Genomic DNA, 14,499 nt, shown 5'->3' with positions numbered 1-14,499 from the left:
TGAAACAAAAGTAAAAGCCCCTTAGAATTAATGGAAACATTTGCTCTTTTAGTGCACTGAAGAACAAGGAAATTAGGGCTAACAATCTGACCTTATATTTTCTGTCTTTTTCAACCTAACATTACTTCATTTTATTCTGTGCACATACACAAAAGACTCTTGTTACACAGGTTTAAAGTATATGTTCTGCAAATTTAGTTAGGCTTTAAAATATTCATTTGCTCCAGGTTTCTAGCTCCAGGTGTTTAGCTCAATTCCATTTTTCAATTTAATTCCATTTCATTTATATAGCCCCAAATAACCACAGTCACCTCAAGGTCCTTTGTATTGTAAACTAATGTAAGGTTCTCCTTCCAGTGAGACCTACTGGAACCATTAAAATTCATTCCTTGCAGTTCTGCTCATAGGGTTTTGTAAAAGTAAATGAAAACAAATGGCCATGCAGTTTGTTTAAATGTTCAGTTTTGCTCCTATAATGAGAAACCTTATTTTCCTAGCTAAAGTTGTTCGAATGATATCATGCATTTAAAATGTTCAGTGAGATTTCTTTGTTTTCTTTTTTTTTTTTATGACTTTGCAGAAAAGAAAATCTGAGACTTCTTATAGGTGTTCAGCGTAGCCAGTGGGAGATTTTAAACATTTTTGCTAACAGAAAGAAATCCTCATTAAGAGATTAAGTGCAGTTACTGTTTAAAACTACAGTCTCTCATGCTGCTTTTCTTGACAACCTTACAAAGTTTTTCCTTCTGCCGCAGCTCCTTCCCTCTGCTCGCTGTCAAACTCTCCTCCTCCCGCTGTTTAACATTTCCGCTTTTATTCACTGACTCACTCGTGTTTCCATTCGTCCTTCTCGCAGTGTTTTTCTTCGCTATCCGCAAATTAATCCCCTTTTTAAACAGCGTTTAACTCTTCTTTGTGAATACCAGCTGAGTGGCTTTCTGTTTTTTTGGGAGGGGTTGCATTCAACAAGCTGATTTTTGTTAAAAATAATGTTTAGGACCATTGTGCTCAACTAATGACACTACACAAAGACTAATTAGCTCTAAGGAGGTATACCTAAACTTTGCCATTATTATACATTAGTGTGAGATTTTTTGGGGTGAATGAAAAAAGCAATATGCTTCATATTGCTTGAACAAATTGTGTGAACATATACTGTGTGTGTATGACAGACAACCTTGTCTTTGAGTGTAATGGATGAGACGCTATTGTCTCTAACAAGTACCCAGGGACCCACCCAAGACAGCCCTATTTACCCAGCTCTGCACAGGGGATTGAGAGAGCTATTTTTAGTCTGCAGATTCATTTATTCTCGCTCTCCATACCTCGCTCTTTGGCCTTCTCTCTTTCAGCGATCTGTCTGGTATTCATTCATTCTGCGTCTCTGCCTCTCTGTCTTCATATCTTTCCATTTTTCTCCAGGACCTTTCTTCTCTGGTGTGGTTATCAACTACTCTGACGTGGTGGAGTTAGCGGAGAAGAGACATATTCAATGTCATCCGACAGATGCTTAACTCAGGTTTTTTTTTTACTCAAGTCAGTGACACTGGGTAAGATTGGGCAATGATAAAGAGGAAGTGCCCCCCCACATCACAAAATAAATAGGATAAGGCAGGATTTGAGGCATTTCGATTGATATGACATTGATAGCGATTGATACCAGGTACCTGTGTTTTTCACTGCAATGCAGTGCTGTGCAAGAGAACAAATAATCATAATATTAATTTTAAAAAAACTCTTGCTTCCTTAAATCAAAAGTTTTGATAATAAACCTCATGCAGATCATCTGAATAATAAAAAGAAAGAAGTCTCATTAATGCACTTCCTGTGCCTCAGATGAATGCACTGATACATGTATGTGACAGAAGTGTGATTAAAATGACAAAAATTAAAAAGAATAAAAGACAGACAGGTGAATCTTTCTAGGGATGCATCGTTAGATAACACCAGGGGATGTACCAGTGCTGCAAAAATAAAAGCAATTACAAAGAGCACTGACAGGACACCTTCTCTGAACCCATGTGGAATGACATTTCATTCAGCGAGGGAGTTTGCATTACATATTCTTACTGAAATTGTGCTGATATTCAGGTGTTTGCTGGATCGAATGGCCACAGGCTAATGAACTCACAAAATACGTCATCACCTCACAGACCGGTGACTATGAGCATTGCTGGGATATCCAAACAAAGTGTAATTAACTGCACGAAGCACGGCCGAAGAAAAAGAAGCAAACGCGTTTCAGCCCGTGGCCTTTATCAGTGTCACTCTGCTGCTGGGAGGTAAATACACATAAATGTCTAACGGTGCAGTGAGCCAGAGAACAACACTGACATTTCAGAGGCTAAAGCTACAATATGTAACCTTTTTACTGGCGTGTAGTGTTTTCTTTTGGTGTTAAGATGGTTAATTCCGTGTCGAGCAACAAAGCGTGCTTGTGTGTCTGACACACTGGTTTATTGCACATCTTTTATCTTAGAAGTCAGAGTTCTCGTCACTACCTCTGGCTTCAGCATATTAAATGGCACAGTTACAGTCAGTCAGAAGACGTTTTGGTTGGGTTTTTTTTCCAGGGTAGCAGACTTATGGCGGCATATTAAACACAATTTTCCTTGACAGGACGATCATAATTTCCCAGGGTGAGAGTCAGCAGCCTTTGAGAGGGCAAGACCTTCACTGGCATGTGTTTAATCTGATGCTTGGGTTAAATGCAGAAATAATTAGGAGAGAGAACCAAAGAGTCAAGTTAAAAAGGAGAAAGATGAGCAGAAGCCAAGGAGAGTCTTGGAGAATGAAGACCATAGCTTGATAAAAGCTTTGAAAGAGTATCTCTGAAAGCATAGGTGGTATAAATGGAAGATGGCTGAAAGCTCTTACAGATTAATTTCACTTCAAGGTTGACATTTTTTCTCTATCATCCACTTCATATATACCCTGTTCTTTAATGTGTGAAAACTACAACAAAATATTTGCTTAAAAAAGTTGTATATTATAGTTACCAACCACTTTGTTAGATAAACCTGTTCAACTGCACATTAATGTATGTACGGTCGGCAAGGTCTGTCATCTCGGTTGTGGGCAAAAGACCTGCAACTGACAAATAACTTGACAGAAACACAGTGCATTGTAGACATATTCAGAGAGAAATAGTCTGCTTCAAACTGATACAAAGGCAACAGTAAATCAAATAGCTACTCTTTACAAGACCATGGCGATGCCATTCCTGTCACCTACGAGCAGAAAACTGAGGCTACAATTACACTAAGAGCTCAAGAAAGTTGGAGAACAGCAGATTAGAAAAGGGTTACCTGGTTTGATGAATCACAATTTATGCCCTATCCACATAAACCATCTCTATCGTTTACACAAAATGATCTAAAAGGAGAAAATATCCAGTGGGCAATGAAAGTGCCTTGCTGATATCAGAGGTCAGAGGACAATGGCTAGACTGTTGACTGTACTCAAATAATGGTTACACCCAGTGTACGCAGAAGAGCTTTTTTGAATGTACAACGTATCAAACCTACAGCTGCAGAAGGCCACACCCGGTGCCACTCCTGTCACCCAAGAACAGAAAACTAAGGCTACAATTCGCACAGACACATTAAAGTTGGAGAATAATAATAAAACATTGCTTGGTCTAATGACTCATAATTTCTGCTGGGATGTTCAGATGGTAGGGCCAGAATTTGGCATATACAACATGAAAGCATGGATCCATCCTTCTTTGTACGACCGGTTCAGGCTGGTGGTGGATCTGATTGTGTGAGGGATATTTACCTGACACACTTTGGACCTGTTAGTACTAACTGAACATTGTTTAAATTCCACAGCCTATCTGGGTATTGTTGATGACCATACCAGATCATCTTTTTATAACCACAGTGTACCCATCATCTGATGGCTGCTTCCAACAGTATGATGCACAATGTCACAAAGCTGAAATCATGTCAAACTGGTTTCTTGAACATTACAATGAGTTCTCTTTACTAAAATAACCCGCAGAGCCACCAGATCTCAGTTCAATAGATCACCTTTGGGATGTGGTTGACTGGGAGATTTGCATAAAGGATGGATCTCAAAAGAATCTTTCCAGCACTATGAAGAGTTAAGGCACCTATGAAGGCCAAACAGATCCAACCCTATACCAGCAAGGTGTACCCAATAAATTGGCTGGTGTATGTAAACTGTCACTATGGTTTAGTCTATGAAATGCAAAGGCAACTGTCTCTACTTTTACAGCAAACTGTCTTTCCTTTAGAGCCAGAGAGCTTCCAGCTTGTGTGTTTGAATATTTTAGTGCCGTTGGGTGAGAGTTCCAGTCTGTCACAAAAACAAGTTGTGAGGGTGATAATGACAGAGTGCATCTTCAGGTGTGTGTTTGCTCTTAAAACAGGGTCTGGAGAGTGTCACACATACACATAGAGGCACACGCGAACACCGAATCCATTTACTTTCTTGTACTCTATCAGCAGAACGGCTAAATGAAAAGGTTATTTACTTCCGCTGCTCCCTCCAGTGCACCAACTCTGTAGATGAAGGAGCCATTATTTTTGAACAAATTTATCTGTTGATTTAGAAATGCAGCAGCGTTTCTTTTTTTGGGATACAAGACATGCCGCTCCCTCCTCCCCTCCTTTCACCCCCCTCTCGCTATCTGTCTCCCCCTCTTATTGATAATGAGAGTGTTTCAGGTTGTCTGGCTGGACGGTCTAATCTCCTGCCGGCTGCCAAATTTGTATCTATTCATGTCGCAGTAAGACAGAGAGGGCGAGGCATGATGTTCCCGCAGGAAGCAGCCGGTGACTTGGGCTGCAGTTGCCTCATAATTACTTCTCTCCTGACCTCTACACATATCCGTGCATATCTGGGATGCCTGAAGTCTTCATGGCAAACAGCTGACTAAGCCGTGCATCCATTTCTTAAATCTATATGTGGAGTAGACTTTTGGGACAGCTAATATGGGAAACTAGATTAAACATACAATGGAAAACGTAAGAGTTTTCATCCATACATGCACCCTTTTTCAAGGCTACACTTAGCTTGTTTGCAAATCTAAATTCTAGGCTCCATTCATAAAATACCATCATGGCTTCTTTAGGATCCATTCATGACTTCCTTACTTAACTACAGAGTATATGAGTCAAAAGGAATCACGTTGTCTGTATGTCACCTGTCAATATCAGCCAACATAAGTACTGATCAGGGCTGGAGCTGCCAGGTCTAATATGTGACATTGCAGCAGACCCTGTAATAAGATTCCTTATTACAGGGTTAGGCCTACTCCAATATACATGGTTGATGGATTCTTGTGTACCCTGCCCCCCCCCCTCTATAATCAACCATCTTTCTTCCTTTTTTGTGTCCAATTACAGTTGTATTAACCCCATTACACGAACCATCAGTCATGTAATTGTCCAATCAGCACGAAGATCAGGCTCCTTATCAGGTTTCCTAACAAATATTAAGACCAACTGGAAACAGTACAGATTCATGAGCCCTTGGGAGAGGGCTCCATACCAGAGACCTGCACTTCACCCTCTTCCCGGTCCTTCTGTGTCTGTCCGCTGTTCTTTATTTTTATCATCTCAGCTCTCTCCATCGTCCTGATTTCCTCTTTTCATTTCCTTATCTCCTTACTAGCATCAGTCAGTCATGTAAAGATGTTGTCCCCCCTTTTTTTTGTTCCCCAAACACTCTTTTGTGTCCTGGATAGCTCTCCCGTTGACCCGCTTTCCAAATCTAATCTCGAGGGTTTAATCAATAACGGAGATGTATTAAAGCCTTTTTTCTTTTATGGGCCTTTCATTCAGCCTCTGTCACAAACACACACACATGCACACACACACACACACGCACATGCACGCGTCACTGACATCGTCATTAGATAAACATGATGACTGTGTAGATGTAATTACTGTTGAATTAGCCATAATTAGCACCAGCTAAATCCAAGAAGGATTATAGGCACGCACTGCTGTACAAGAATGGTACAGCTTGTACTAGTTTTGATGTAAATGTAGAGCACAGCATGTCCTATTTTTCTTTGCGAGTTTACAACCTCTTAATCTTAGCTCCAGGTGACAGAGGGCCGAGTTAAGTTACAGTGCACCTAATTCATCCAACAATCACCTTTTTTTGTTTTGCAGTTTAAACAACCACTTTATTGTTGTGGATAGATGAATGGCTATTTCACATGTGACTATCCAGTTCTTGGAAGAGTACCCAGACCTCACAGACCCACACAGCTGTTCCTCCCCAGCAGTATTAAAAGAATCTAACAGTGTGGCAGTCACTGCCCATTTGCTCACTCAGAAATGAATGCTGCACATTATCCATGCTAGCTCAGAGCCAGAGGAATGAATGCAATTTGACCCTGTGATCTCACCTATAACAGCCTGTGTGCTTACTTGATAATGTTGTTTCCCTTTCCTTAAACGTTTATCCAAGTGATAGGCAGGAACCTGTCCTAGCTGATACAGGGTGAAAGGTGAGATACACCAAAGCAGGTCAGCGGTCTTTCACAAGGCTAACACAAAGAGACCACACACTGTCACGCTGCCGATTTAGAACCGCCAGTTAATCCAACATGTATATTTTAGACGGTGCGAGGAAGAAGCACAGCTGCACATGCAAACCTATGCAAAGAAAATTCACATTCTAAGCAACACTGCTTGCAGAGCCTTGTGAGCTACCTAACAGGCCCGCATTTTTTTTTTTTAACCACACTGTAGTTTTTACTCTTTCTTTTTCTTACCAGACAATTATTCAGGTATTTAGTTTTTCTTTGACCACAGTTCTTGTTAATTAAAAAAGTGCCTATTCCCAGAATTCTCATCTTGTGTTTATCTTTGCATCTGAGTCACAAAGTTGAATACACAGCAATATTTCCAAAACCTACCAGGGCCTTTAAAAAGTGCCCTAGTTTCTGAAGGAATAACTAGAAATCTCAAAGATTCTTCTTTCAGATTTCCATCCATTGCTTGATAAAGATTACAAGATTACATGTTAAATAAAAGTTTCAGTTTTACTGTCTTCCTCATGACAAAGTCAGAGGCTCCGGAGCAGACTTGACAGCTGATAACTGGTGCCAATGCATAATGCTTCCTTTTCTTATATATCTCCATTTTTATCATTTTGTAATTTCTTCCAGTGCCACTGGAGTCTGTGGCAGCCCACAGAACTGTATAAAAAGCCACATTGACTGGGGACTATGAGGACCTCAGTTCTTTTCACCAGGCTTTATATCTGTCTCTTGGACCAAATGTTAAACTTTTATATTTGTTGAATCAAGTCAAGTTCAAAGACTCCAAATATCAGTTTTAAATTGTACGTATCATCTGGCATATTAGGCTAGGAAGGGGAATTCTCATACCTAGCCTTATCATTTTATTAACGCATTCACTTTCTCAGGCAAGAAGTGAACTCATATCTCCGAAACTCTTTAACATATCTAAATATAGTTTTATAGGAGCCGCAAAAAATGACCACTAGAGGGCAGTGCACTGATCAAGAACCAGCTCCCAGTTGAAGGAGACAGACAACCTCTCTACTTTTAAGATTAGGCCTAAACCTTTCCTTTTTGATAGAGCATATTGTTAGGGCTGGATCGAGTGACCATGAATCCTCCTTTAGTTACACTAGGCATAGGCTCCTGGCACTTCCCATGATGCACTGAGTGTGTCTTCTTCACTCACCTCTTTACAATATATAGTCATCACTGACGCGTCCAGTTCCGCCTCCTCTCCCCCTGCCTCCATGCACACACGATTCCTTCTCATATTTCCTTCTCTGAGCCACTAGTGTTAACATACATAATCCACCTTAATTTAATTAACTTTAATTGGCTCTAATGAACTTAAACAGAAAGGGAGATCAAAGACAAGGTTCACCCGTTCGCAGTGAGTGCAGATAGGAGGTGTTGTCATAACAACACGATACATATCTACCACTGGAGGAAATTACTAAATGATACCTCCTTGATGGGCACTTTGTGGTCGCAGGCTGACCCTCACTTTGATGATTTGTCAGGAAGCCAATGTTCCTAAAAATAACAAGCAAGCTATTATGTGGTGAGATGTAATTTTAATGTATTATCCAGACTTTCATTCACAAACTCTGACCTTCACACCTCTATTGCTGGTATTAGGTCTAGCTTATAGGGTGGAGCTCTCCTCTAAGGAGTCTGCTGAACAACTGTGTGTTATTCTGTTTTCATAGAGGCTGATTTTAATAGCGCCTTCCTAGAGTATGACACGCCACATTTTCATCCAAACTTTCTATTCACACGTTGTCCCATGCACAGATATTCTCTATGACCTTCCTAATTTATTTCTTTGCTTCCTTCTTTCTGCTGTCCCAATGTGTCCTCTCCCTTCCTGGGCGGTAGCTATCTGATGTGATGCAATCACAGTTTTATTGCCTCAAAGACACAGCCCAGGCTGCAAGGACAACAGCTTCACATCTTTCCCTGCTTTTCTTGCGGACACAAATTCCCTCCATCCCTGCGCACAGGTGTAAATGTAAGGGACAGAAAGATAGGTGCCACTGTGCTGTAGAGACACACAGCAGGGGTTTACACAGAGACCTTAGTCTGGACAAGCTTTTCCTTTTCACAGGTCAGTGGGGGAAAAAGGCAACAGTGTCCTTCCCTGCTCTAGGGTAAAGAGAACAAAGAGAGAGAACAATGAACAATGTCTAAGAAAATGATGGGTGGTTTTTTTTTTTGTGTGGAAAGCGGCTATGCTCACCGCTACACCACCAACTTGATCTTGATCTTAAATTCAACATGAGAGATGTTCATCTCAAACCGTCACGACTGAAGCTGCTGCTAATCCTCCAGCTGTCCATCAGTGACAGCTCAGTCTTGAACGTCTGGGATCATTAATGTGTGCTCGTGTGATACACAGAAACACATGAATCATCACGTAGTCTTCCAGCCCCAGATGACTTTTTTTTTCAGGTTCTGTGTGACAGAGAACTTTGAAATATTGCGTATTTCAAACAGTTTAGCTTGAAAATTGTTTATTACTACTATTATATCATGGTGGACGGTGTTTAAACAGCAGAAACACCTTTAAATGTGTTCCAGAAAAACAAAAAAGATTTAGTATTTATTCTTCGTTTTTTCTTCTTCTCTCCAGGAAACAGGAGCTGCTGAACATCTCCAACGTCCCTTTGGGAGAATGTCCCCCATCACCACCCCGCACTGCACCGCCCAGCATGAAGGTATGAGCAGCTAGACACACCTACGCATGTTTGCTAATGGTGGGATATGATATTTGTCTACATGTGTTAAATCAGCTGACTGCGATTGTCCTCAGTGTGAAATCCCTTTAACAAGCATGCAATTCAGAGACAGTGACAAACACCACTGTCACAAAAGTTCAAGAGAACATATTTGTGGACGTAAATAAAGCACGGTGTTAGTTCGGGCAGGCCAAAGCCAAGCGAAGCTACAATCCCGGCAAATCAGCTGATCTCAGTGCCAGTCCCCATCAGCTCATGGCTCAGCTGATTCTGGCTCTCTCTTGCAAATTATTGCAGATGAAAATAGCAGTTTTCCTACCGTTGTCCTGGCTAAATGTCAGGCGAATACAGGCTATTATGCTTTTACAACATCTGCTATCTATGCCACAAATTAAAACCTATAATTTTTTAAAGATTCAAATCAGGTTCATTATTTATATCTATTATTATATATTATATCTATTATTGCTCTCAGAGAACACAAACATGCTGATGTCATTGTGTGAACTCAGTCGCATGCCCATTTTGCTGTGACGGTTCCTCCAGGCGTGGAGTACTGTAATCCTTCTTTTTCCAATGTCTGCTTGCCATTAAAAAAAGGGATTACGTCTGGAGGCAAGCGGAATAAGAGCCTGAGATATAATGAATGCTCATCTGTGCCGCTAAATCTTGGCTTTATATTTTGTCTCGAAATTTTACAGGAAAGTGAAGGATGCGTTCTACAAGACATCCAGTAAAAGGAAATGTCTATTCATTTGAGTGTGCACTTTACCTTGGCTCCTGTTACTTTGACTGGCACTTGGAAATTTCCGTATATGACAGCACGAAGCGGTTTTCGAGGACCTGATCTCACTTTTCTTCCATGCTTGTCATTGTTTTGAGCTTCCTTTTGCAGATAAAACGTTTTGTTGTTAAAAATGAATTGTGATGTAAATTGAATCATGGTCTACTACAGTGGGACCCCATTGGGACCACAGTGGGAACCAAAGTGAAAAACAAAAATATGAGAACGTAGCTAAACTACAGATCTTGTAGATGATCATCTTCCTCAGGTGCTGTTACACTGACTCATGTGGTGTGAGGTATGATGTTGTCAGACACTCTCTCTGCACTACTCTCACACTAAAGCTGAAGATCTTTCTTTCTTTTTCCTTCAGCATGACAAAAAGAAAGAATACATTCTGTATGGAGGGAGATTAGCATGGTGAGGAAGTAGCTGATGGCTCCTGGTCAGGATAGCAACCTCAAAGCAAGCCATCATTACTGAGTCCTCTGAATGGGAGTTTGTCCACGGTGAGAGAGGAATGATTGAACTGAATTATGCTCTCAGAGGAATCATATGTGAGAGAAATTATGGAAGAAATATAACTCAAGACAGAAGGCATCAATTACCTTCTTGATGTGTGGCTGATTTCTTGTAATTATCAAACAGCAGCCTCCAATTTTGCTGTGAGCTAGAGTGGCCTAATGGCGAGATACTCATCATCAGTCACACTGGCAGTGAACGTATGAAACATATAATTTTTTATAATTGCAGTTTACGGCAAATCCGTGCCTTTTGTGTAGAAACATTTGTCTCCTTTCTCAGATCGCAAAGCACATGTCGATAAAATCCGTTTTGTCAGCACCGTGTCGGCGCTAATCCTGCTTTTATCCATTTTTGTTTTTTAATTGTTAGATAGGTGCTCTCATAAGAAGCTCTTTACGTGGTTAGGAAAAGCGTTTAAGGTTATAGGCGTCAGAGGACAGCTCACGAGCAAACGTGTTAAGGCAGCAGCGGCGGGAAAACTGTGTTTGCTCAAGTGATGCGTTTAAGTGCAAATCGGAGGTACTTCTGGTTTGTTGAGTATTTCCATTTCTGCTGCTTTACAGTCAAAAGCCACTCACAAGCTTATATAACGTGTGTGATGTGAGTATTTTGAAATTCAGATCCAAAATGCTGAATGTTATAAACAAATAACCCCTTCTTGATCATCTGTAAATATAATATTATTCTGACATACATGCACACCAGCCACTTCATTAGGTAAACCTTGCCATTCTTTTTGACTTCTGAACTCCCTTAAACCGTGGAGGCACAGATTCAACGGTGTGCTGCACATCCGTGAAGTGAATCTCCCATTAAACCACATCCCAAAGCTGCTCTGGTGGATTGAGATTCGGTGACTGTCTAGGTCGTTTGAGAACAGTGAACTCCTTGTTTTAGTTTTGTGACATGTTCTCTTATCCTGCTTGGAGCAGCCATCAAAACATGGGCACACTGTGGTCAGCAACAATGCTCAGACAGGCTGTTGTGTTCAAACCATGCTGGAGCTAAGGAGACCAGAGTATGCCAAGGAACAAGTGGTTATCTGAGTTTTTCTTGCTTTCCTATCAGCTGAAAGCAGTCGGACCCATTCTGCTCTGAACTCTGACGTTAACGAGGCATTTTCATCCAGAGAACCACCGCTCACTTGGCATTTTCTCTTTTTTCATACCATTCTCTGTAAACCCCAGAGATGGTTGTGTGGGAAAATCCCAGCAGATCAGCATTTTCTGAAATACCCAGATCAGCCTGTCTGGCACCAACAACCATTACCTTTCTTTCTCCGTCTGATGCTCAGTTTGAACTTAAGCAGGCCATTTTGACCACAAATACATGCCTAAGTGCATGTGGTTGCTGCCATCTCGTTGGCCGATTAGATATTTGCTATAACAAGACAAAACGTTCTCACTCCCAAAGCGTAACATATTACCCTATGTGACAAATAGCCGGGAAGTTACGCTTTCGGCCACCCAACACATTCCTATGTTACGCATTCGGAAACAGGAGGAATCATGAGAACCATTTGGACTGAATCTACACATGTACATTTATTTAGTTTCTCCTCATGAATTGCTTTGCAAAACACTATCTAACACGATTAAGGTTGTGGTAAAGGTTAGGGTTAGGACTGGAATACACTGCTGGAGCGTGTGTTACCGCCGGGAGCGTCATTCTATTGGATTCCATCCACAATCAGGCGCATATCATAGGGACACGGCAGGTTACCTTTCGCCCCTGGGACGCCTCGGGATGTGACAAATCGTCGGCATGTTACGCGTCGGGAATGAGAATGCTCTGAACAAGAAGTTGAACAGGTATACCTAACAAAGTGGCCCATGATCAATTTATAAGTTAGCATACTAAGTAGTTATGTATTTGGTGGTTTAACTCTAATTTATCCACACCATTGTACAGCAGTAGACTGGCTTAGGGAGTGTATGCTAAAACAGAGACTGTATAGTTTGTGCCTGGAATTTCTTCCTTACAGGTGATCTAATGTTTGTATTTGTACAATACTTTATTCAGGCACTTCCTTTTTGACATTAATAATGTGTATGGATGCTGATAGTCAACAGTCTTCAAAGAGAGCAACACCAAACTTGGCAATACCTTGGATGACTTACAGTGTGTGTGTGTGTATGTACTTGTTTAGGCATCTTTGAGAGGACAGAAAATTGGCATGTCACTATACTTGTGAGGACCAACAGTCTTTTAAGGACAAAATGCCTGTCCATACAAGTTTTAAGGCATTTTTGAGGCTCAAAATAAGGTTTTAGTGTCAGATTTACAATTGTGTTATTGTTAGGTTTAGGCTATGGGTTAGGGTTAGGCATTCATTTTTGATGGTTAGGGTAAGGCTAAGTGTGTGTGTGTGTGTGTGTGTGTGTGTGTGTGTGTGTGTGTGTGTGTGTGTGTGTGTGTGTGTGTGTGTGTGTGTGTGTGTGTGTGTGTGAGACACATAAACAAGGGCATGACCTGTTTTGCTTTGACAAACAATTCAGTTTGCTGCCTTACTTGATTTTCCTGTTTAAGCTTTAGTGGCCATGTTTGAAGGCAAAACAGACATTATAAATGTGTGGGAGAGGGAAGAGCTCTTCTAAAATGTAGAAGGAAGGGTAAGAATAAGAGGAAGGCAGGGACACTTAAAGACTCAAATGTTTTGGTTGCCCTTCTCAAGGTAAGTCTGCACTGGTTACCATGCAAGTCCCAGCAGTTTGATGTGTAATGGGGAGTTTTTTCAACTTTTTATGATGAAGTTTATGATGAATGAATGTAGGTTAGTAAGTTTCTACTCATACCAACTTATCATTTCAAAATCAAAGCAAGTGAACTTTAACTGAAGCTATCAGACATGTGTTCAAACTTTACTGTTATTGCCGCTAAGTTAATCAGTTATCTCGTCTTGCAGCTAATATTTGTTTATATTGTGACTTCAGAAATAGGCGTATGTCACATCGAGTCAAACTTCAGGTCCTCAAGTCACTGCAGGAGAAACAACCGCAGAGGCGCTTAGTGTTATGAGTGAGGTAGCGGCATCCTCTGCACCCTCTTAAACTTTCTACAGTTTTGTGCCTTCTTAATAGCTGCTTTACACCCACGTGTGCAACATTTTGCAACCAGAGAGCTAAAATATCACATTTACACATGCGTGTCAGTTCAGCTGCGTGCCATTGGGCCACAAGTGTGACAAAGCCGAGCAATGCTGGGAGGGGGTTAACAACGCGTTCTCAACTCTCAACGGTTGGATTTCATGTACACCTGATAGCTGAGAGGTCAGGGCTTTTAGTTTCGGTCCATCCCTTCACCCAAAAAGGCTGTGCATCTAATTAATGACTATTCAAATAGAAATGCCATGCAAATGCTGCAGATGTAATGTTCTGATATTTGGAAAAGAATAAAAATATATTTATGAGAGAAAGCAGAAGAAGAATGTGAGCAAGTTCAGTTCCTGTTTACTTTTTTTGTGCTTTGTCATCATTTCTGTCAGTGTCTGGGTGGTTGTGTTCATGATTAGCGTGAGTATGTGTGAATTCTAGCTACCAGTGAGTCTGCCAGTCATTGAGTCAGTCAGGCAGACTGACAGGCTGATCGTGGCAGCCTCCACAGGTTGCCATGGGAAATAAGATATCCAGATGTCACCGGGCTAACACAGAAAGAGTGAACGAGTGCGAGCAGGAGAGAAAAGGCAAGAAAAACTAAGAGAGAAAAAGGCTAATAAAAGAAAAGAGGAAATGACTGAGTAATAAGAGAGTATAGGGGACAGATTAGGAGAATGACACACTGAGATTAGAGAGCAACGGTGAGAAAAGGGAAGTAGGCATGTAGAGATATGTTTTAGACTGACAGTGGAACAGAAAGGCAGATATGGCTTCCTTGTCTTTGGACTTGTCTGGACACCATTGGAGGCTCAACATGCTGTCTGCACTCCCAAGAGCCCATTGGGA

The 14,499-nt window shown here is 41.1% G+C and overlaps 1 protein-coding gene across 5 annotated transcripts in view; it reads left to right on the top strand.

Annotated features, from left to right (window-relative positions):
* Window positions 1-14,499, top strand: part of rap1gap2a (RAP1 GTPase activating protein 2a) — a 99,894-nt gene that overhangs the window by 65,387 nt on the left and 20,008 nt on the right. For 4 of the 5 annotated variants that reach the window (XM_085429170.1, XM_085429174.1, XM_085429172.1 and 1 more), the window contains one exon: window positions 9,144-9,228. In XM_085429170.1, the coding sequence (XP_085285296.1) occupies window positions 9,144-9,228 (85 nt within the window). Of the gene's footprint in view, window positions 1-9,143; window positions 9,229-13,010; window positions 13,233-14,499 lie in introns of those variants that run through there. The other variant, XM_085429175.1, reaches the window with a different exon arrangement.

The sequence above is a fragment of the Rhamphochromis longiceps genome, linkage group LG14, assembly GCF_057381845.1.
Source record: "Rhamphochromis longiceps isolate RC_006_pf linkage group LG14, R_longiceps_female_GT1.1, whole genome shotgun sequence".
Taxonomy (NCBI): Eukaryota; Metazoa; Chordata; class Actinopteri; order Cichliformes; family Cichlidae; genus Rhamphochromis; species Rhamphochromis longiceps.
The sequence above is the reverse complement of the archived record's forward strand: the minus strand, read 5'-3'. Positions and strand labels throughout refer to the sequence as shown.